Source organism: Fragaria vesca, linkage group LG3 (genome assembly GCF_000184155.1).
Source record: "Fragaria vesca subsp. vesca linkage group LG3, FraVesHawaii_1.0, whole genome shotgun sequence".
Classification (NCBI taxonomy): Eukaryota; Viridiplantae; Streptophyta; class Magnoliopsida; order Rosales; family Rosaceae; genus Fragaria; species Fragaria vesca.
Window position 1 is genome coordinate 7,398,616 of NC_020493.1, and position 20,747 is coordinate 7,419,362.

General features: G+C 37.7%; 4 protein-coding genes across 4 annotated transcripts; 2 read left to right on the forward strand and 2 right to left on the reverse strand.

Moving 5' to 3' along the window:
* The first annotated feature begins 92 nt into the window (after positions 1–92).
* LOC101294048 (olee1-like protein-like) lies at positions 93–814 on the forward strand. Its single transcript, XM_004293892.1, has 2 exons — positions 93–299; positions 387–814. The coding sequence occupies exons 1-2, from the start codon at positions 137–139 to the stop codon at positions 731–733; spliced, it is 510 nt and encodes a 169-aa protein (XP_004293940.1). The 5' UTR covers positions 93–136; the 3' UTR covers positions 734–814.
* Positions 815–2,204: 1,390 nt separating this feature from the next.
* On the forward strand, positions 2,205–6,121 carry LOC101294340 (dihydroorotate dehydrogenase (quinone), mitochondrial-like). The gene is made up of 11 exons (XM_004293893.1): positions 2,205–2,357; positions 2,602–2,681; positions 3,202–3,525; positions 3,698–3,953; positions 4,347–4,427; positions 4,523–4,630; positions 4,715–4,744; positions 5,269–5,406; positions 5,545–5,582; positions 5,698–5,797; positions 5,877–6,121. The coding sequence occupies exons 1-11, from the start codon at positions 2,205–2,207 to the stop codon at positions 5,949–5,951; spliced, it is 1,383 nt and encodes a 460-aa protein (XP_004293941.1). The 3' UTR covers positions 5,952–6,121.
* A 689-nt stretch (positions 6,122–6,810) lies between these two features.
* LOC101294635 (cyclic dof factor 4-like) lies at positions 6,811–7,377 on the reverse strand. Its single transcript, XM_004293894.1, has one exon. The coding sequence runs from the start codon at positions 7,321–7,323 to the stop codon at positions 6,811–6,813; it is 513 nt and encodes a 170-aa protein (XP_004293942.1). The 5' UTR covers positions 7,324–7,377.
* A 2,857-nt stretch (positions 7,378–10,234) lies between these two features.
* LOC101294920 (protein SCAR3-like) lies at positions 10,235–16,673 on the reverse strand. Its single transcript, XM_004293895.1, has 9 exons — positions 16,307–16,673; positions 14,891–15,054; positions 14,523–14,646; positions 14,281–14,413; positions 13,990–14,057; positions 11,375–13,865; positions 11,164–11,259; positions 10,710–10,820; positions 10,235–10,624 (listed from the first exon to the last, which is right to left on the reverse strand). Exons 1-9 carry the CDS (start codon positions 16,459–16,461, stop codon positions 10,571–10,573), a joined length of 3,396 nt encoding a protein of 1,131 aa, XP_004293943.1. The 5' UTR covers positions 16,462–16,673; the 3' UTR covers positions 10,235–10,570.
* Between the last annotated feature and the right edge of the window lie 4,074 nt (positions 16,674–20,747).

Below are 20,747 nucleotides of genomic sequence, written 5' to 3' on the forward strand. Positions count from 1 at the left end.
TAACAGAAACCCAAAACAAATCTTCCACAATATACGTAGTCTTCTCCCTTATAAACAGGAACCCTTCTTTCTCTAACATATAATCCTCGATCCTCTGATTGAATAGATCTCCCAGCAGTATTAGAATTACTTAACAATGGCCAAGTATAGTACTATCATCCTTGCTTCAGCCCTTTGCCTGTTGTCTCTCATCGACAGCGCTTACAGCGAAGAAAAGGCAAAACTCCAGGTTGAAGGCGTAGTCTTTTGTGACAGCTGCCGCATCCAGTTCATCACCAGAATCGACAAGCTTATTCAAGGTTAGTAAACACTAAATTGAACTTAATCAAGCAGATATATCTTCAGTTTCTTACAATGCAAGCAACCATTATTATTGGCGGTGGCAGGGGCAAAGGTGAAGTTGGAATGCAAGGACCTGGACAGTGGTAGCATAACATACAGCAAGGAGGCCGAGACTAACGAGCAAGGAAGGTACTCAATTGAGGTGGATAGTGACCATGAGGAGGAGGAGTGCGAGGTGGTGCTGGTGAGCAGCCCCGACGAGGACTGCAACCAGATTAGCCACGAGTTACACCAACAGATCAGCGCGAGGATTAGTCTCACACAGCACAATGGAATCGCCGGACCGGTGCGCATTCCCAACCCTCTTGGCTTCATGAAGAAGGAACCTGCTCCTGAGTGCCCTCAGGTGCTCAAGGAGCTCGGACTCACTCCCGATGGCAACGTTGCATGAGTCCTCGATCATTTCTTACATGCATTATGAAATAGGAATCTGCCTCTAATTAGAGTTATATTTAATAAATGGGTTTCATATAATTTCCAGGTTAGGGATTTTTAACTTCTCTTTTTACACCGGCCTATAAGCCTTCTGTGTGGCTTATGAGCTATAGTACTAGCTAGTTGAGTAGTACGTACTCCTATTTAGTTGGTCTGGTTTCGATAATTGATGGTTTAATTTAATTTAAACATGCTTTTTTTTTCGTACTCCTATTTAATTAGCTACATATTACAGCTGATAGCAATCCCCAAAGAAAAAGGTTTTGAATTCCGATCCCTGGCCGGCCACTGGGAGCAAAAGTGATTCGGAACTTTATATATATATCACCTAATGCAGGGTATCAAATACAATGGCATAGATTCGGATTTCTTTACCTGGATATATATGAATATGATACCAGCCAGGTAATTATTCTGTATTTTCTTTAGGTTTTGTAGTTCTGTAGGTGCCAATAAATTAGCAAATGACATGCATATATATTGGCTTTTATGTACAACTATTTTCTAAAGATCAACTTCATGTACAACTAATTTCTAAAGATCATAATAAGTTAGAATTTATGTACAAACCAGTCGAGCATTTGGGAATCAACTAATAACCACGAAATATGAGGTTGACTTGTTTCTCTTACAAATCAAGTACCCACAATGTCAAGTTTAATGCATGATCTAGACTTCTAGAGTGAAACTCTACCTTGTTCAAATCTAGAGACCTACCTCAACATGCATCGATACAAACAACATCGTTAATATTGATCCTTTCAATTTCTTTTCTAGTAAAAAAAAATACAATCAAACAACACTATTTTGATATATCCATGTATCATGTTTGACTCCAAAAAAAAAAAAACTCCAAATGAACTAGATAACCAAACGATTCCCAATTAACTTGCAGCATTTAACTCATTATCTTTCAAAAGTTATCTTTTTATAATATCGCTGAAATCAAACCGTTGTTTATAGAACTTTTAAATGATGATGCTTTCGTACGGTAACTCTGTTCAGCTGAAAATAAAAAAGTAAAATCTTAAATATTCGAGATGTTTTAATTTGCTATACATGAAATTTCACGGTATAAGTTGTTCTTAGTTTTATTTTTTATTTTTTATTTATTTATTTTTTCAATTTAGGTCATACTACACATGTGGATATGAAGATTTCACGTCTACAATTTTTCAGAAAGAAAAATAAATCGAAAGGCAAAATAAACCCAAAAAAAAAAATAAAAACCCGGTTGCCCCCACGCCAAAAAAGCCAAAACCCGCAAGCTATTTCTCTATAAGCTATTTACCGCTCTCCTTCCATGACCCGCCGTCACCCGCAGCCGTGAAAACCTCTCCCTCCGTTCTCCTCTCCCTTCCCAAATCCCCTATCCCTCTTTCTCTCTCTGATTTCAAATCATCAACAAACCTCTCTGATTGAAACTCATGGCGGCAAGGGCCTCAAGAAAACTACTCAGAGACTTTTTGCTGAGAAGAACAGCATGCACAGCTCCAATTGGGATTGGAGCTGCCAGGCATTCTTCCTCTGCTGCCCCAAAACCTCCCAAGATTCCAAAGATCCCTCATTTTTCCAAGAGGGTATGTTTTCTCTCATTGCCCCTGTTTCTGTTTTATGTAAAGTTTGCATCTTTTTATTGGAAAGAATCACAGGAACAAGTGTTATGGGTTTAGAATGTCTTTAGTTTAAGTTTCATGCAAACCCATTTCGCCAAAGTGGTGAAAGGTGGCGCCTTTTTGCATCGGTTTTAAGTAGTTTTGGTTTGTGGAAGAGTGTTGTGTTTGGTTTTTCTGAAGTGGGTTGTGGTTGTTTGAACTGTTTTAGGGGCTATTTACTGCAGCCACATTGGGGTTGGTTATAGCTGGAGGAGCTTATGCAAGCACAGTTGATGAAGCAACTTTCTGGTACCCTCTTTGTGTATAACTACAACTTCTCTGCTTTTGTTTGCAATTATTTACTTCTAAAATTTGTATGTATTATGCCGCAAAATATTAGCATAACCCGTGTTGATTGAGGCAAGCTTTGATGACGGGTTTGTTGGTGAATAATGTTATAATTTTCATTGCCACCTAGAAACAATGGGAGTAATAGCTTAGTTGGGGAATAGTAAAATTGATTTTGAGATGTCTCGAATGCTAAGAGAGAATAGCTTGTAATGCATGTTATTATCACCGAGTGTAGTCTGCAGCCTTTAAGGGTTTAAGAAGACAATTTGATGATTTAAAAAGATAATTCGATGATACTTATGATATTATGTTTTGAGGTTTCTGTTGGTAAGCCTTTGTGCACTTCCTTATGTTTATGAAGCAGAAACTGTATAAAAATGATTTATCAGTTTCTGTTGAATCGTCTAACTTGTATGAAATATTGAAGTTTAAGTTTAGTTGCACAAGTTGCTAATATTGGATATCAAATTTTTTGAAGTGGATGGCTATTCTCAGCTACCAAACTTGTCAATCCAATCTTTGCTCTTCTGGATCCAGAGGTTGCTCATAGACTGGGAGTCTCAGCCGCAGCACGTGGTTGGGTTCCTAGGGAGAAGAGACCAGATCCACCAAATTTAGGCCTAGAAGTTTGGGGAAGGAAGTTCTCAAACCCCATAGGTCTTGCTGCTGGCTTTGATAAGAATGCTGAGGCTGTTGATGGCTTACTTGGTTTAGGATTTGGCTTTGTAGAGATTGGTTCTGTAACCCCTATTCCACAGGAGGGCAATCCAAAGCCTCGTGTCTTCAGATTACGTGATGAAGGGTAAGAGCATTATTTTTCTTCATTTTTTAAAAATCTTATTCTGTTGTTCTGATATGGCACAAGTTAACGCAAAATTTTCTATTCACTATTGGAAGTTGAATGTTCTTTAGATTCTGAGAATTTGGCGTCTTACCTCTTGTCTAACTTACAATCTACTTGATTTTGTTTACAGGGCTATCATCAATCGCTATGGCTTTAATAGTGAAGGAATTATTGCTGTTGCAAAGCGGTTGGGAATCCAGCATGGTAAGAGGATGTTGGATGAAACTTCAAGTACTTCATCTCCATCGGCTGATGAAGCCAAAGGTGGAGGAAAATCTGGCCCTGGCATACTGGGCGTGAATCTTGGAAAAAATAAGACAAGTGAAGATGCTGCTTCAGATTATGTACAAGGGGTTCATTCCTTGTCCCAGTATGCTGATTACTTGGTATGTTCTTCTCTACTGATTTCACCTTCCATAGCTGTTTATCTGGTTAGGTATCCTGTGCTGCTTTGCAACTAAACACATGATTATTCTCAATGGTTTGAAATGTATTTTGTTGCTAAGGTTAAAAAATAGATGTTCTGCCATACAGTCAAATTATATGGAAAAAGAATGACCCTTAAACTGTCATAGTTTGTTAAAAGCTGTTGAAGTAGTAAGAAATAATATTTTTCACTATGTTCAAAAGAAGGAAATTCAAGTTTTTGGTAATTATTTACAAACAGCATTTCGGTGTCTCCATAACTTTCAAGTTTAAACCCTGGTGACATTTTTGCAAAAAAAAAAAAAAAAAAAAAGCTGTGCCATTAAACAGTTCATTCTCTTATCCTTTTGTAGGTGATTAATGTTTCATCACCCAACACCCCAGGGTTACGTATGCTTCAAGGAAGAAAGGAGTTAAAGGACCTTGTGAAGAAGGTATGGAGCTCAAAGCATGAACTTCAATTTGTTCAATATTGTTGATGATAAAACTAGTTCAAAAGTTAGCTCCTGTAACACTCTCTTCTATCAAGGTACAAGCTGCTCGTGATGAAATGCAATGGGGGGAAGAGGGCCCTCCTCCATTGCTGGTGAAAATTGCTCCGGATTTGTCTAAAGAAGACCTTGAAGATATTGCTGCAGTATGTATATATATATGCTTGTAATTGGTCACTTCTTTTCTCCTTAAGATGGTGCTCTCATGGCTTTCTTGTTTATTGAAATAGGTGGCACGTACCCTTCACTTGGACGGGTTGGTATGTCTCCTTCTAAACACACACTTAATGACTATCCTTCTTTGGCATGTATGCTCTATCATGCCTATCAAATTTGAATATTACTTGCTTTTTGCACTATTAGGAGGCCCAACTCTGCGAAGTTATAAAAGACTTCTTTACTACTTAGATGTTGCCGTTGAGGCGTGTGTTAGTGAGATCAAAGTTTTTCTGTATAATAGATAATTCATGGTAATTGATCACCCATTGAGATTCCTGACGAAACTGGGGCAGGGAAGCTCTTTCTTTGGCTTATGAAGAATGGCAATTACCCAACTTATGAGAAAGATAGGAAAATTGGCTATGTTATCTCATGCTGTGAAATGATGACTTTGGCGTATTCTATATCTTACGGATGGGTTTATAATTTCAGTATGTGGGGCTTGTTCTTGAAATGATTTAGGGTGTTCTATATATTATTGATGGGTTTATAATTCGGTATGTGGAGTTTATTCTTGAAACTTAATTTATTGTGAGTTAAAAATTATGCTTCAATTTGTTTGTAGATTATATCAAACACAACTGTTTCAAGACCAGATACTGTGAGTAAAAACTCAGTGGCTTCTGAAGCTGGTGGCTTGAGTGGGAAACCACTCTTTGATATGTCTACCAGCCTATTAAAGGAAATGTACATCTTGACTAGGGTACGCTGTCCTTTCGTATAACTTGTTATTCGTGATGTTTACACTGAGGTCATAGAACTTGACATTGCACTGTTGGTTTCATTTGAGTATATGGATCAGAGTTTGACATTATAACTTTTTTTATCTGTTATCACTCAGGGGAAGATTCCTTTAATAGGGTGTGGAGGCATTTTCAGGTAAGATGACAGTCCTTTATTAGTATATTTTTTTTTCCTGTGACATCTCAATTCAGGGTTCGTGGTACTTCAGTGTTCGTATGCTAATCTTTATCTGTTTATGCCATTGATTTAGTGGCGAGGATGCTTATCGAAAAATACGAGCTGGAGCAACTCTTGTTCAGCTTTATACAGGCTTTGCCTATGGGGGGCCTGCTCTCATTCCCCAGATAAAGGTATTTTCCGATGCTCACATTAACATTAATTTCTTCTGATATCAAAATGTGCTTACCGTCTTATACCTTCTTCCTTTAGGCTGAATTGTCTGAATGCTTAGAAAGAGATGGCTTCAAAACTGTTATTGAAGCAGTTGGTGCAGATTGCAGATGACACTCATGACAATGCCTTTTCGCCCCACAAACATCCAGGATTTGGCCGAATGTGCTTAGGAAGGAAGCAAATTTCACATGACATGGTGTAAATTATGGCTTTAAATTGTTTTTCATCCTTCTTTCGGGGATCAACGGGAAGTAACGAGTGTTTGAGAGAATAGGAGAGATCATTAGAGGGTAAATTGAAGAGGTATTCCTTTGTTTGTACGATAATGTGAATGCTGATTTTAGTTGTAGCAAATGAACCAAAGAATCTGTTGCTGAAAATTATTAAAAGCTTCTCTCTAACAGAGGCTCCAGATTTTATTGGTGGGGACGTGCTAACTGCTCATACATCATGGCCGAGAAGTAAGCAAATTGTTGACAATATTCTGCACCCGGTTTTACCTGAATGTTCGTGCAATAGCAAATTACCATCTTGGTTTTTCTGCCAAACACGGTTTCAGATTTTCCTGATAAGAACTAAGAAGGTTGCTTATAATTCCATCTCAAGTTCTGTAAGTCACTAAGACCTATCCTTCCAGCATGGTCAACTGTCCAGGTCTCTTTATAATATTCATGCTGCAAATCAATCAGAAAAACCTAGCTTACATGCGACTTCATTTGCATGATTGTACTCGGGAGGTCTTTGCCTTTTTGTTTTTGTTTTTCAGACAATGATCAGAACCATATATTAATATAAAGGATTTTTCACTTGCTTATATGTATGGATTAAGTGATTGATTACCAAATACCCATTTCAACACTTGCATACATGCACCCTTACATTAGGCTAACACAACACATTATATTGTTAATTTCATTTTCATGAAATACTAAATTACATGATGAGCAAGAAAAATATCAGCAGGAAATGATCAGCTACACGTTTGACCACCTGAGCCACTCCTCCGCCGCTTCACCACCGGGAAAACATGTCGGAAATCGCCCTGTACCGCAGCCACGTGCCACTTTTCCACAACCCCTTCCAGCTCAAACTGGTGCACCACCTCTGAAGCCTCATACATACAAGGCTCCGGAAAACCGACCAACTCCCGGCACGGAGGCTTGCTTTTCCGACGGCCGGCTCCCACCGGCACGTTACGTAGGGCCCCGCCGGCCGTCCAGTACCTCTGGCAGCCCTTGCAGAAGTGTCGAGGCTGGTTTACATTGTAGTTATTGAAGTAACAAAACTTGGTCTCCATGCTCTTGCACCTTGGGCATGGTATGATCTTCTCCGGCCTTTTCATCTCCACCGTTTGGTCATGAACGTCGTCTGCTTTCTTTTGCTCACGATGATGATCATCTTTCACTACTACTTGCTGTAATGTAATGGTTGTCCCAAACAGCTTAATCCCAGGCGCACCTTGGCCGCTGCTAACTTCAGCCATGGAGTCTTGAGAATGAGAGACGTCAGAGACTCAGAGAGAGGTGTGTTATGCTCTCAAATGTGGAGGGCATAAACTTTGTATGGTTTTAAGGAAGGTGGGTGTGCTACTGCTTAGGTTACGAGTATATATAGGAGGAGGTGTGGGATAAAAGTGCTTAATTTAAAAGCAGAGTTATTCATGTAAAAATCCATGTGACAGCCGCCAAGAAGCAAGGCAGGTGGGTTTGGAAAAAGCTGAGAATGAGCTTTTTGCACACATCATATCTCCACCTCATCAAGGTTTAGTTTTTCATACCAACTAATATAAGAGCCTAAGAGGTTTCATTGGAAGCATATATTCTCTAAATTTCTTTTCATCTGTGTGAACTCTAGATTTAAATTTGTAACGAATTTACATGGAACGATACACATTTAATGTAATATATCAAAAATCTGATACAGTCAATAATTATTCGTCAAAAAGTCTAAATAAAATGCGTCAAGTCGCAAACAAATAGCAACGGTAATGGGAGCATAAAGAGATAACAGCTATGTTGATTGTTGCTAATGAAAGTTGTGGTTGTGTACATATTCTTACCCTAGAAAGTGATAAAGTGACTTAAAGCTAAAGTAAGATGGTCTATTTCTCGTTTAAGTTATGAGAAATCTCCATGCATTTGGCCAATTACTTTAGGTGCACCATGGAATATTATATGTCACTACCATATAGTACTATTGATCTCAATTATTCTTTAGCCCCCCAACTGAACCCCTTTTTTCTCTTTTCTCAGAAAGTATATATAAAGTTCTATATAGAGCTTCACCAGCACTGTATACAGTTAGCTGGTCTTAAAGCATATTATTGAGAGCAAAAGGCTATAGTGCATCTGTGCATGCATCAATCTCAACTTTTACTGTGCAAATTGTGCATATTGATCTAACTGGCACTACCAAGCATTGTGATAGTATGATATCAAAAGGTTCCAGTTATAGTATATTTACATGTGGATCGATTTGTGACTTCTTCAGATTGAAACTGATACTTTTTGACAGATCGACGAAGAATCGAATGGTTTTTCTATTGTTGTTTATCTAACAAAGCTGCAATGGTTCCCATTGCAAGATATGGGCGAACAGAACATGTTCTACTCGTACTTTTGCGTCTAAGGAGAATCAGTATGTAGAATCAATGAACTACATATCGAAAAGTATAAATCCTAATTGATCTTAGACTTATCCGACTAATGCCAATGAGTTGAATGCTCTAAACTTTGATTTGTTACAGGGAACAAACCTATATCTGAGGTTTGCTACATGAGTAATTCGAATTATCTTCCAGAATTAAAAACCAGCTGTAATGAGAGAAAACAGATAAGGATCCCAAGTTCAAAACTATACTCTCATGCCTTGAATGAGTTTTGTGCAATCAGAGTCAGCAAAAGTGATCTTGCAATAGCATGCCTAGTCCTTTCTTGTATTATCAACAAAGAAAAGAAGACAGAAGAACTATGTTTAAGGACATGCTGACAATAAAGTTGTATATTTTTCTGTAATGCTATTGCATGCTAAACACTTTGTTTCAAAGCCATCTTTTCAGGTCTCAAATGGAACTGATGATTAACTTTTGTTGCTTCTTTTTCCTTCCCTTGACAATTGACCTTGTAGTTGTGCAGACCTTATTTGGGTTGGGTTGCTTTCAGTTCTTTGCAATTATTTGGAAAATTAAAAAGTAATCTGATATGGGATTTCTTTAATAAAGGAATCTTTATTTAGTTAATGCAAAAGGAACATCATTTCTAACACTTTTCCCTAATTTATTATACAGACAAAGGACCTCATATCATGGATTCTTTAACTTGGAAATGCATGCATTTTTCTTTGTGATGCTTTCCCAGTCCCTTTTAATCAAAAGCTTAATGGATGTATAAAGAACAAAGTAATTTGGGTGCATCTTTTTCATTGTTGGAAGACCTTTTAGAAAATAACAGTCTTCTTGCCCAGTGAATATAATATAAAGATCAGCAGAAGTTGGTAGTCCTTATGCTTAATGGATATGTAAAGAACAAAATAAGCTAGGTGCATCTTTTTCATTGTTGGAGAACCTTCTTTTAGAAATAAACTGTCCCCTTTCCCAGTGAATATAAAGAGCAAAAGATCAGCACAAGTTTTTCAAAAGTTGTAGTTCTTATTTTTCGATTACTTATCAGTGAATCCAGTGGTTTATGTGTGTCATTGTCATCCAACACACCCTAATCACATCTTTAATTGGATATTATCTCTTACAAGAGATATTATTTTGGGTGTGGAGTTGGAAAGTTGAAAGTACCAAGTACCTGCTGTCACGGTTTTGGTTATCAAGTTGTTCTAATCAAATGAAAACGAAAGTCTTCCTTTTCTTCTTTATTCATCAATCTGTGTTAATTAAGTATTAAAGTTCTTAATCTAATCAGTGTGCCGGTTGGAAGCTTTGCAATGCCAGCTCAAAACAAGATTAATAAAATACCAGAAGTTGCAGAGATATATTATTGATAAGGTTAGTGTCTTACAGAAAAGAAGAAGACAGAAAAGGCAAAAAGGCGAGCCATTGGGAAGTCTCTCAGAACCGCAATTATGCTTTGCAATTTGCATGACTTGAATTTCCACAAAAAGTTCATCATACTTCACCTTCGTGTATTTGTATACGTATAGAATAAAAATATCCGTACTTAATTTTCACGTTTCTCTTCCAATGCATGCAGAATTTCCTAGTTTCAAGTTTCTTAAAAGAGTTTGGCGTTGGTCAACTAAACTTGATTAACATTCTATATCCATACGAGTGCTAGGTGTTTTCTCAATGATTTTTGGTTGCCAAGCAAATGACACAATCAAATTGCATGTAGCATCCATATTCCATTCATGCGTGTGTTCTGTTTTTACGTTTGACAGACAAAGCAAGAAGAACATATCAACCTCTTCCAAAAAAAGAAAGAACATTGTGCTCAAGGAACAACAACAATATATTTAGGCATTATGGCATTCTATATATGGTTGCCTCAAGTGTGTGGATAATCCATCATACTCAACCCTACAACTTATCTCATCTTTCTACCTAAAGGAATCAATCAAAATTACTGCAAAGGGGAATACAAGATCAGCCCTACGATTAATTACATGAAGAAACTGAAATTATTCACATTATATGTAACACAGCCACCTACAACTAACCAGCTTTGTGAACTATGCCATTAAGAGGATTATTCTCATGGAGTGGCATAACAAGCATGGACAGATCAAGTGTCACTCCAGGTATCGTCATCATCATTCCCATCGTCGCTTCCAACAGCCTGAGAAGTTCCACTAAAATTGTAAATTTTACTGCAATGCATGTCAAGAGAATGAAAGAAAGTACAGAAAAGGACAAAGGGGAACCTGGCGGATAGCATTTGCTTTCTCCAAAATTGCAGTGACTTTGACATGGGTAGCAGGTCCTGGTGTAGTAGTCGTTGGCTTTGCTGTCACTGTGCGTCTCAGGTTGAATGACTGGAGATACATAACAGCAGATTGAGCACAAGTTAGCAATAGTTTACTTTCTTATTTACTGTACATAGCTTGTAAGGTCACAACATGATAGATCTGTCATGATTGAAAAAGTGAAGCACTGATTAAAATATAAGCTTTAGCACAATCTACTTGTCAACAATGGCAATGAACAACCATAGAAATGCTCAAAGCATACAAAGCTTTTAAGGATACTGAGTTCATCAGGCATTTATGATCAGTACAGGCTCATTTTACGCATGGAATTAAAAAACACTCCGATAAGCAGACAAGTGACTTCAGGATCTTGGATAGGGCCAAGTGACAATAGAGAGGGCAGACTGACCTGTGCTCTGATTTGTCGTAAGAAGTCATTTTCGTCTATCTCTTTGCTGTTTAGAGCCTGATCAGCTTCTTTGTGTTCATTCACCTGCTGGTTCTGCTGCCATAAGAAGAATAAGATTAGGTGTCCTTTTGCAGTTTTGATACCACACTATTCTTATTTTGTATAACTTTTAGAATTTGAACAAGTAGGATTGAACTATAATTAAAAATACCTTGAATTTTGGTTTAATACAAACAGGCACTTCATTCACTTGTTGCTTTAATGGCGGTTGCTGGAAGGTGATAGACCCCAAGAGGCCTGTATTAAGTACACGTTTAAAACCTTCAGATACATCTTGATTTTCTTCTGTAGCATCGAATTGAGGCTTAGAAAGGCACCATTCCACTGGAGGGAGAGGTGGTGGTCCTGGTGTAGATTCCGCCGGACATCTCAAACCATTGACATCCATTAGTGCAGAAACATCTTTTGGTTCTTGCAGAAGTACAGGTTTGAAAGCATCTAAGCTTGGAAGATCAAGTAAAGGATCAGAGAGATACTGTACCAGACCATCCTCAGAGTGAACGCTTTTGATTCCACCATCACTATAAATGGCATTGCTGGCTATTTCCCCTAGTTCCGGAGAGCTGGAAATATGTTCCACCGATGAGATTCCACGCAAGGCATCATAAAGTTCATGGTTGTCTCTCTCAGGAGTTGCACTAGACTCCCATTGTTCAGAATTGGATTCAGAGTGATGGCTAACACAATCATCAGATATGTAAGGAGATGATCGACAGAAGGTGTCATCGTCAGAATCAGAACCAAATTCATGCAAAGGGACAGCAGGTTCTGGGGTCAACTGGAATGATTGAAACATGTCTCTTACACTTCCATGGCTTTGATTCCCATCAGATAATTTCAGTTTTAGTTTGGAAGTTTCAATGCCATTGAGGGGTTGGAAAGATATCTTCATGTGTTCAAGTGGTGGTGAAGAAGGAGATGAATGAACTGCAAATCCATCCACAGACTGCTCTTGGAAGGCTGTATCAGGAAATGATTGGTACACTACTCTATGGTGCTCACTTTTCTGCTCCAATTCATCAGCATTCAAGTAGCTAGCAGGCTCAAATTTGTCAAACGTTACATTTCTACCAAAACCGTTCTCAAGTAACCTACGACCAAGTCCAAAAACCCGCGAAGAGTTTTCATCATTCTCCTGATTTAATTCATTGGAAGCAGATTTAGTGTATGGAGCAACTGGTAACACATTTCCAGGTTCCATTGTGTTGGTTCTTTTCCAACTATCCTCCATGGCCTGGCCAAATCCATTGCTCTTATTAGAATCACCAATATTTCCAAGCTTTGTATACGATTCCATAGGTGAAACTCCCTTAGAAATTGTCTCTGATGAGATACCATCCTCTTGACCTTTATCATTACATCGATCATCCATAGTCAACATGCTTGGTCCTGTTTCATGCTCATCGACTATAAGCTTGTAAGCATGATTTGAGAGATCAACTGTCTCGGCTGTACTTCTGCTAGCAGGATTTACAGGACTTGCCATGCTGAAATCAGGAGGTTTTGATGGCTCAAGTCCTAACATGCCACCATTAGTCCAGAAATTTATTGAATTACTCCTGGACATGTCAGCAGGAGTGTCTTGAGGCTCACATACACCTGTCCAGTAATTTATTGAATTACTCCTGGAAACGTCAGAAGGAGAGTCTTGAGGCTCACCTAAACCGCTTATGATCTTATCCTGCACAGTAGTAGTTCCCGAGCCAGAGGGTGCTGAATCACAATCCACAGTTTCTAACCTTGAATCGTCAAGAATGTCAGTTCTATCAGACCCTACATAGTGGTTTGAATTAGATGGTTCAATAGTTACTTGAGGGATCTGCTCAGGAACAGGGCTCTCTAATGATGCTGAGTTTGGTATATGCACCGGCATTTCTCTTTCAGGGGAAATGTGAGATGTTGCGCTCCGAGATTCAAACCTTGGAGTTTGAGGATTCATACAATCTATGGTGATCTCATGCATTCCATCCAGTCCTTCCTTATTGACAAAAGTAGGGACAGGTTTTACTTCTCGTTTTGTTTGACACTCAAGATCATTTTCAGATTCCGATTCGATGGTATTAAGCGCATCCATGAAAGCGTCTGGTTCATCTGGTTCACTTACAATTTCATCAATTTGGTTCCTGCTCAAGGATGGTTCCAAAATATTTTCGCCATCAAAGAGGTAATCCTTTGGCTGAATACTCCTACTGTCACCAGCTCTCCCTTCATGTGCATCCACGCCACCCATTGTAGGGAGCATTTCTGTAGTTTCATCTAAACACTTCTGTTGACCAGTAGGATCAACTATTTCTGCCTTCTCATCCCATTTACCACAAGATGAACCAGAGGTAACTTGGTCCTGTAATGAACTTCCAGGAGAGTTACCATCTACAAACACAATTTCACCGTCATGCAAAACAGATTCAAGAGTATCATCATGATGCACCGATTCAGAAGTAGGGGATTCCTTGTATTCTTGTGGTTTGGCTTGCAGAGAGGAACTTGAATGGGCAACATACTCATAATATCCTAACTCAGTTCTTGAACCAAAAGAATTAGAATTGTTTTCAAGGTCAGACTTCAATGCCGCCATGTCAGTTGTGGAGACAGTTTGCGAAGGTGAGCTTTGCCCATTCACATTTGAAGAAATAGGTTGCATTCTGCACAGTCAGAAATCATTAAGTGTTTTAGTTCCATCAAATCAAAGACGGAACCATAAGAAGCATTTTATCTTATGAATATACGTAATGTATTTGAGTTAACATAATGAATCTGTAGGATAACCTGTTACTGCGATTGGATATCGATGCAGAACGTGATATATCTCCATTATGTTGTGATCCTTTCTTTTTCTGTCCATAGCAACATTTAATCAGACAAGAAAGAATTTTGAGGTACTTAAAGTAACAACCTGATAACAAATTACAAAATATAATAGCAGAAACAAAAGTTATCATCATGAGAACTACAGTGAGAGTTTATTGCACTGCACGATCTTATCAATGAATTTAATTTGTGTGCTCTCCAATGTAATAAGGAAGCTTTTGAGCTAAATTCAAAAACAATATTGCATACCTTGCTTCTTTGAGCCTTCCTATCTCTTTGCAGTTTCTCAGCATTTGCTTCGTCAGGGATAGCGGATGCTCTTTTGAAAAATGTTGGATCTGAATATCTCTTTAAACATGATCCTGGACCACCAGTATCAAATCTGAGCAAGCGAAGGTTCAATCATGTAAGTAAGTATGTAATGGTCAAAAACAAATTTAAACTTCACTACAACCAAATAAAGTAAAAATATGTAAAGAAAATGAATATACTTGTCAAGCAAGTGCAAACGCGGAGGATCGCTACATTCTTCATACGAATCCATGATAAATCGTGGCAAGTCATTGTAGATGAAATGATGCCTTTCACTTCTAATATGCGGATGCCACTCTAAACCTGCAAAGCAACTGTTATCTATTAATGATTTAATAATCAAGATAATGAAAACAGCATATCGAGTACAGACAAGACCACCTCCGCAATAAAGAAACATATCAAAGAGAAGTTACTATAATTGTTGCACATATTTTGCAGATGCAATCGTGGACTAACAAACTTGCATATAAACACATGTCCCCAAATCATTTATAAAACACAGTACTAAAGTAATAAATTACAACAGGAGGTATAAGAACCATACCAGCTGTGTATGCAAAATGTATGTGGCTTGTTTGAGCAAGTACAGCCTTCTCAAGGGGAGGAAGTGCAACTTCAATGTGTTGAACGCGAACCATCAGCTTATGGCTTCTAGAAGCTGTAGTCGTCACTTGCTCTTGCAAGCCATGAAAAACCTCTGCTGCAAATCTACACATTAAAATTTTTTCTTAGTTAATACTGTTTTATGACAATATCATGAAATAAACAGTTGTTACAAGATGAAGTAATTCTTCAACTATATCCAAACAGTTTAAGCCCCCTTGAGAATAAAGAATATTTAGTGAATAATCATTATTTTCAACCTTAGAATACACGCATTGTGTTTCAGACTTGGTCGCCAAAACAAGAGAACCACAGTTCTCATAGTAATAGGATGATGATCCTCTATGTCTCAAAAGTTTATTAGTGTAAGACTGCAGTAGGCAGCATTCAAGAAGTAGGGCAAAAAATTACAAGTTTTGGTGTTTCCCAACTTGAAAAGGTTTCCCTAAGCACATTCAACATCAATCTCCAGCCAAGAGAACTTCCAGCCAAGTTAATCTTTGCAGTCAAATATATAATGTTGTTAAACCAGAGACATCTTTTGTACAGTGATATTGCTATTGTCACAATCTAACCTAAGTACCTCTCCGGTAATCTAAAAGATACTAGAACTCAATCTGGCAGCATGAAGGGTCCCTAAAAGGGCCAATACACTGAGGTCATTGATAACAGGTATTGAGGATCCTTGACCATAATAAAGGCTTCAACTTTACCAACAGAAACTACCACGAAATCTAGTAGTTCCCCCAATATTATAACTTTCTGATAGGCGCAACTGATACGAACATGTTCTATGAGGACAACACAAATCAACTCAACCCACAGATATAGGATCCGGAGCCCTTTCATGTCAAGTACCTCTGAAAGTGCATACTGCATGAAACACTTCAATTCCAAAATCCTAAATTATCACAAAGAAGAATTCCTTGTCTTTTTTTAACTACACTTCATAGAGTCAATGCTACTATGAAAATCCAACAGTACAAACTAAAACTCTGCACATTTTCCTCTCCTTAACTCCTGTTTCTCATTCCTTCCAAGCACCAAAACAAATCCCCAGAAACAGAAACTCAAAGAGCAAACCAGAAGTTCAACTCACAATCACATAATTCAAAACAAAACAAAACCAAAACTCAAACTCTCATCCATCACAACCCAATTTGTACAACTCCAAAAACCACAAACTGCATTCACTTCAACAAAAGAATCAAAATTTACCAAACTCCCAACAAAAAAAAAACTCCAACGGTAAAATGCACAGAGTGAATGAATGAGCTAAAGCCAAACCCAAGTAGCAACACACAAAGAAGAAGCAAGAAACATCAAAAGGGTAGTGAGAAACAGAGGAGATACATACTCGGCGAGATCGCCCAACTGGCGCAAGATCCCGACGAGGCCGGCGACGGCGACGCCGTCAAGCACGGCCTTGGGATCTTCTCTGTTAGCATCTTTGTAGAGCTGAGGCTGACCAAGGCCGTACTCGTTCCTCACCTGAAACCTCACCAGAGGCATCTTTTTCTTTCTGGGTTTTAATTTCTGAGCAGAAAAGATGAAAACTTTGAGGGAATTTAATGGCTTGGTAGAGACAAAGGTGAGCGCTTTATGAATGAAGAGCAGGCATTGAATGAAGGAATGAATGAAATTGAGTAAATGGGAGGGAGAAAGAGTAGGTGGGATGATTGAAGCTGCTTAACTGCTGAGAAGGACTGAATCCCTGTGTGTGTGAGTGTTTGGGATGAGCATGAGGGGAAGCAGAAATGGGGGGACATTGCCAACTCTGCAAGCCATTCCTTGCAAAATGGAAATCATTGTCTGGGAGCTGTGGTCTATTTACTTGAATTGCACTTGGGTTTGCATATAATGACTTTGGTGTCCTAGAACTACCCAAAATAAAAAGGAAATGTATTTTAGGTTTTAGATTATATGAAGTAATTTTTCGATAGTTTTGAAGTACTACATGTCTATAAATCGTCTCTATAAATTGATGTAACAGTCTTAATGAGATCAGTTAGTTTTTTTTTGAAAAGAATGAGATCAGTTAGTTTTAGTATAATGTCACGTAGACGATTTAGATTTTTCTGTACTCTAACACGTGATAGTCTGAAGTAATACTTAATCATTTTTTATTTATCTATGAAAAGTAGTTGGTTAAAGTAGAAAATTGACATGGAGATGAGCTGAAATCTAAACATGGAAAATAATCAAAGAGAAGAATCGCTCGTACCAATCACAAAATATACCTATGATATTAAGGTTTGTTTATCCTAGTTATTTTGAAAATTTTGTTGAAATATCGCTAGCTTTTATGTTACTAGAAAATCAAACATATGAGGATGTGAGCGCCCTTGAAATTTCAGAATTTTGATGGGCAAAAGTGGAACAGTTATGGGTCCTTGAGGTCCTTTGTATCTTTGTAGGAATGGAAGATGAGTGTGTGATTGGAGGTTGATATAGATAAATGAGAGACAATGATATTCCAAATGCTGATTGTATGCACAGCAAATTTTGATAATATGATAGTGAAAGTAACTTATGTACTATAACAATTTTTGTTCACCTCATCACTCTTTTCCTGCATCATTTTCCATTATGAAGATCAACCTAAGCCTTTGTTCTTATTACCCTAAAAAATTAGTGATAGCTTTAATAATTGACCGTTATAGACTGAATTTTCCATAAGCAAAGTACCTAATAATTAAAAACATTCAGCCAAAGAGGCCAAGAACTTCAGACCAAAAAGAAAAGAAAAGAAAAGCTATGTCACAAAGATTCGAGTCCAAATAATAAGTGCAATAGCATAACAAACATTAAGGTCCCCATCTTCTGTCAGTGAGTAGGGTTGACTCACTCCATCTTAAAATTTGGTGAAGAATTGACCTCAATTAGATCAGCAGTCCAGAATCTTAGTTAGCCTTCACTTCACCCCAAGAAAATGAAAATAATACCAACTGATGCTGATGAAAGGGTTTAATAATCAAAGTGGTAGATATAACAATTAATTTCTTTGAAGATTATTGCAGTATGGAAATCTGGGAACCCGAGTTTTCATCTATATGAATGGCAAGTCATACCTAAAATGTAGAAGGAGGCTATTTTATATGCCATTGAACTACTAAATCGGTATTTAAACCTTCACTACAATAGCAGCGCGCGGTTTCGTGGCGGGGCTTCCACGCCACTACTTCGGCTCTGCCGCCACCTAGCAGCTAGCAAAGTTTGCAGTGCAGAATTACAATGATACAACTAGAACACGGTGGTGGTTAAGATTTGAGATACGTGCATATATCTAGCTTGCAGAAAAAGTAAGAAATATAAAGCAGAAACCAAACTCTATATAAATGTATACGGGAGAGATTGATAAAGAAATAATATGATCATTACCAATTCAGGGAAGTTGATTTGTAAAATTTGATTATCGATTCTTGATTGTGATGCCTTCCTGTATGACTCGTTACAGTAGTTCTATACGAGTTTTAGACCTCAGCTTCACCTATCGATCTCCTAGCTTCAGTATTTTAAACTTGAAAGCAGTCTTTGATATTTTTATAAAGCTTAATTAATCAGCATAGGATGGAACAGCCTGTTGATGATAATCAATACTAAATTTCATATGACATAGTCACACCGCTGCAGACTGAGAGCGTTACAAATATTTTTTTGAATAGTCTCAAGATTGATTGGAACAAGTCTCTCTCTTGAGTGACCACTGAGCACTATGAAGATGCTCGCCCACATGACCCATTGACCCTTATAATGAACAAGAGGCTTTCTTCTGAATAATTAAGTCCCAAAATGCCACCTCCCATTACAAAAACCACAGCATGAGGCCATGAGCCACAACATGTCAATCTGTTCCTCTCAAGAGTGATTTGTAAAGGATGCATTCCATTTTAGCAGGCACTGCATGGAATGATCATCTTCACTACTGCTATATATTACACTTGCTTATATGGAACCATTTGCAGCAATTTTCAGCAACCGGCCTTGTCTTTACAGATCGGCATGTTCTATGATCGATCAGAACGGTGTTATGCGCAGAACTGGCGAGGCAAAAAAACCTTCCTTTGTTTGATGACCAAATCAGGGAAGTTGATTTGTTAAAAACCAAGTCTCTTTAATTAAGGACGACATTGAAAGAGACTCATAGCTACAGCATGCACTTGTCTTTGATATCACAGATCCGATGAGTTTGGCAAGGCTCTTCCGCATATCTTAAACACAGGCATGGTGTTCGACTGTTTCTTAACCATATGAGAGAGTAGTACGCACAGTCATTTAACTTGTAACCTTTATTTGCTTGTAATCCATATTGCTTTTATAAAGGATGCATGTAGTGCACTCTTCACATGACTATCAATGAATTTCACGATGTAGTACGTCCAGAGCTTCCTTTGTGTTTTCTTTAAGTTTTCTGCATTTTCCTTCCAATAATCCAAATGAGAGGCTAATGGTATAATTGGTGCGTGTTTAATTATGTCTAATGAGAGTGATCATACTCATGCCCACGCTCATATAGTTAAGTGTGAAGAAGCTAAGTGAAGCTAAGCACAACAACAAAAAATATCGTTTGTTGTTTCAATACCATGGGATCAATACTAGAATCTATATGAAAATTTCCCCAATAGCCATACCATACAAGCAAACGATCAAAGAAAATAGTGTACAAAAGCCCTAGCTCTAATGCATGGGTCGGCATAAAACTCTTTCAGGCCCAGTACCTGGCCTATAGGCAACCAAATCGGCACGGCCCAACTGAAATAGCTAGGGTTTTGACTAGATCATGCGGTCAAAGACAATTGGACAAGAATCACGTGTTGTTCTGATAAGAAATTAAAAGAGGTGGGATTGAAATAATTAAACGTTAGCGTAAACGCTTATATAAGTTTGTAGCAAGAATAATTAAGCATCGATCTCAATCTACCTCTCCTAATCTAGTTTGATTTTTTTTGTCTTATAAAGCAAACTACTGAGATTCAGTGCAATACGCATTTGAGCAGCTTTCCTCTCTTTCCCATTTGAATGACTCGACACTTCACAATTTTGCCTTTAGAGTGGCCCTAGCTCCTTCTCCCATCGTCTAATCCAATACAAAAGAAGAAGATAGTTTGATGGTGTTAAGATGCTAATGATATATGTCTCGATTGATTTTGCTTTAATTATCTCTTAGTTATCCGATTGTTCGTGTCATATCAATTCGTTTCCGCATATTTTAATTGAATGAGAAAAAAGAAGAGGAATTATTAAAGATCATATGTAGAAATGATATTTAGTTTCACTGGATCAATATACTGAAACTCCTAATGAATCTAAAGATGAAGTTTATCGAATCAGCAATATGCATGTTGATTTGCTCTGTCACAAAAAAGTTAAAGAATATTTATGGTGCAACACAACACGTGGTTCTGAATTTATTGATATTAATCGTTATCTATGACCCATGATGATAAACTCGATCAGATCAATCTTTAGGATTTAAAGTATATATCATATATATATATATATATATAGATTTTCTCATGTGCGGATGTCTGTATTTATTCTTACGGTGTAGATTTCTACTTTATATTCACTTTTCAATCGAATTTTCACATCTCTATCGTCTAGTCTTTAGATACTAATGTATAGATCATCTCTGCAAAATTTCAGCCAATTTGGTTATCATTAAGGCACTCAAACTCGATTAAACCAATGAATGCACATAATTCTATCGAACTTGAAACGTTCATGCTTATAAACAAAAAACGCAGTTTTGAGTGCCTTAATGATAATCAATTGGCTGAAATTTTGCAGAGATGATC

Excerpts from the sequence above, each read along its gene's own strand:
- LOC101294048 (XM_004293892.1), top strand. The coding sequence starts at position 137 with ATGGCCAAGTATAGTACTATCATCCTTGCTTCAGCCCTTTGCCTGTTG. Across the intron at positions 300-386 it reads AATCGACAAGCTTATTCAAG|GGGCAAAGGTGAAGTTGGAA; the intron begins GTTAGTAAACAC and ends TGGCGGTGGCAG.
- LOC101294340 (XM_004293893.1), top strand. The coding sequence starts at position 2,205 with ATGGCGGCAAGGGCCTCAAGAAAACTACTCAGAGACTTTTTGCTGAGA. Across the intron at positions 4,428-4,522 it reads TAAAGGACCTTGTGAAGAAG|GTACAAGCTGCTCGTGATGA; the intron begins GTATGGAGCTCA and ends TCTTCTATCAAG. Across the intron at positions 4,745-5,268 it reads CCCTTCACTTGGACGGGTTG|ATTATATCAAACACAACTGT; the intron begins GTATGTCTCCTT and ends ATTTGTTTGTAG.
- LOC101294635 (XM_004293894.1), bottom strand. The coding sequence starts at position 7,323 with ATGGCTGAAGTTAGCAGCGGCCAAGGTGCGCCTGGGATTAAGCTGTTT.
- LOC101294920 (XM_004293895.1), bottom strand. The coding sequence starts at position 16,461 with ATGCCTCTGGTGAGGTTTCAGGTGAGGAACGAGTACGGCCTTGGTCAG. Across the intron at positions 10,821-11,163 it reads TACGACAAATCAGAGCACAG|TCATTCAACCTGAGACGCAC; the intron begins GTCAGTCTGCCC and ends ATGTATCTCCAG. Across the intron at positions 10,625-10,709 it reads AAGCAAATGCTATCCGCCAG|GCTGTTGGAAGCGACGATGG; the intron begins GTTCCCCTTTGT and ends GGAACTTCTCAG.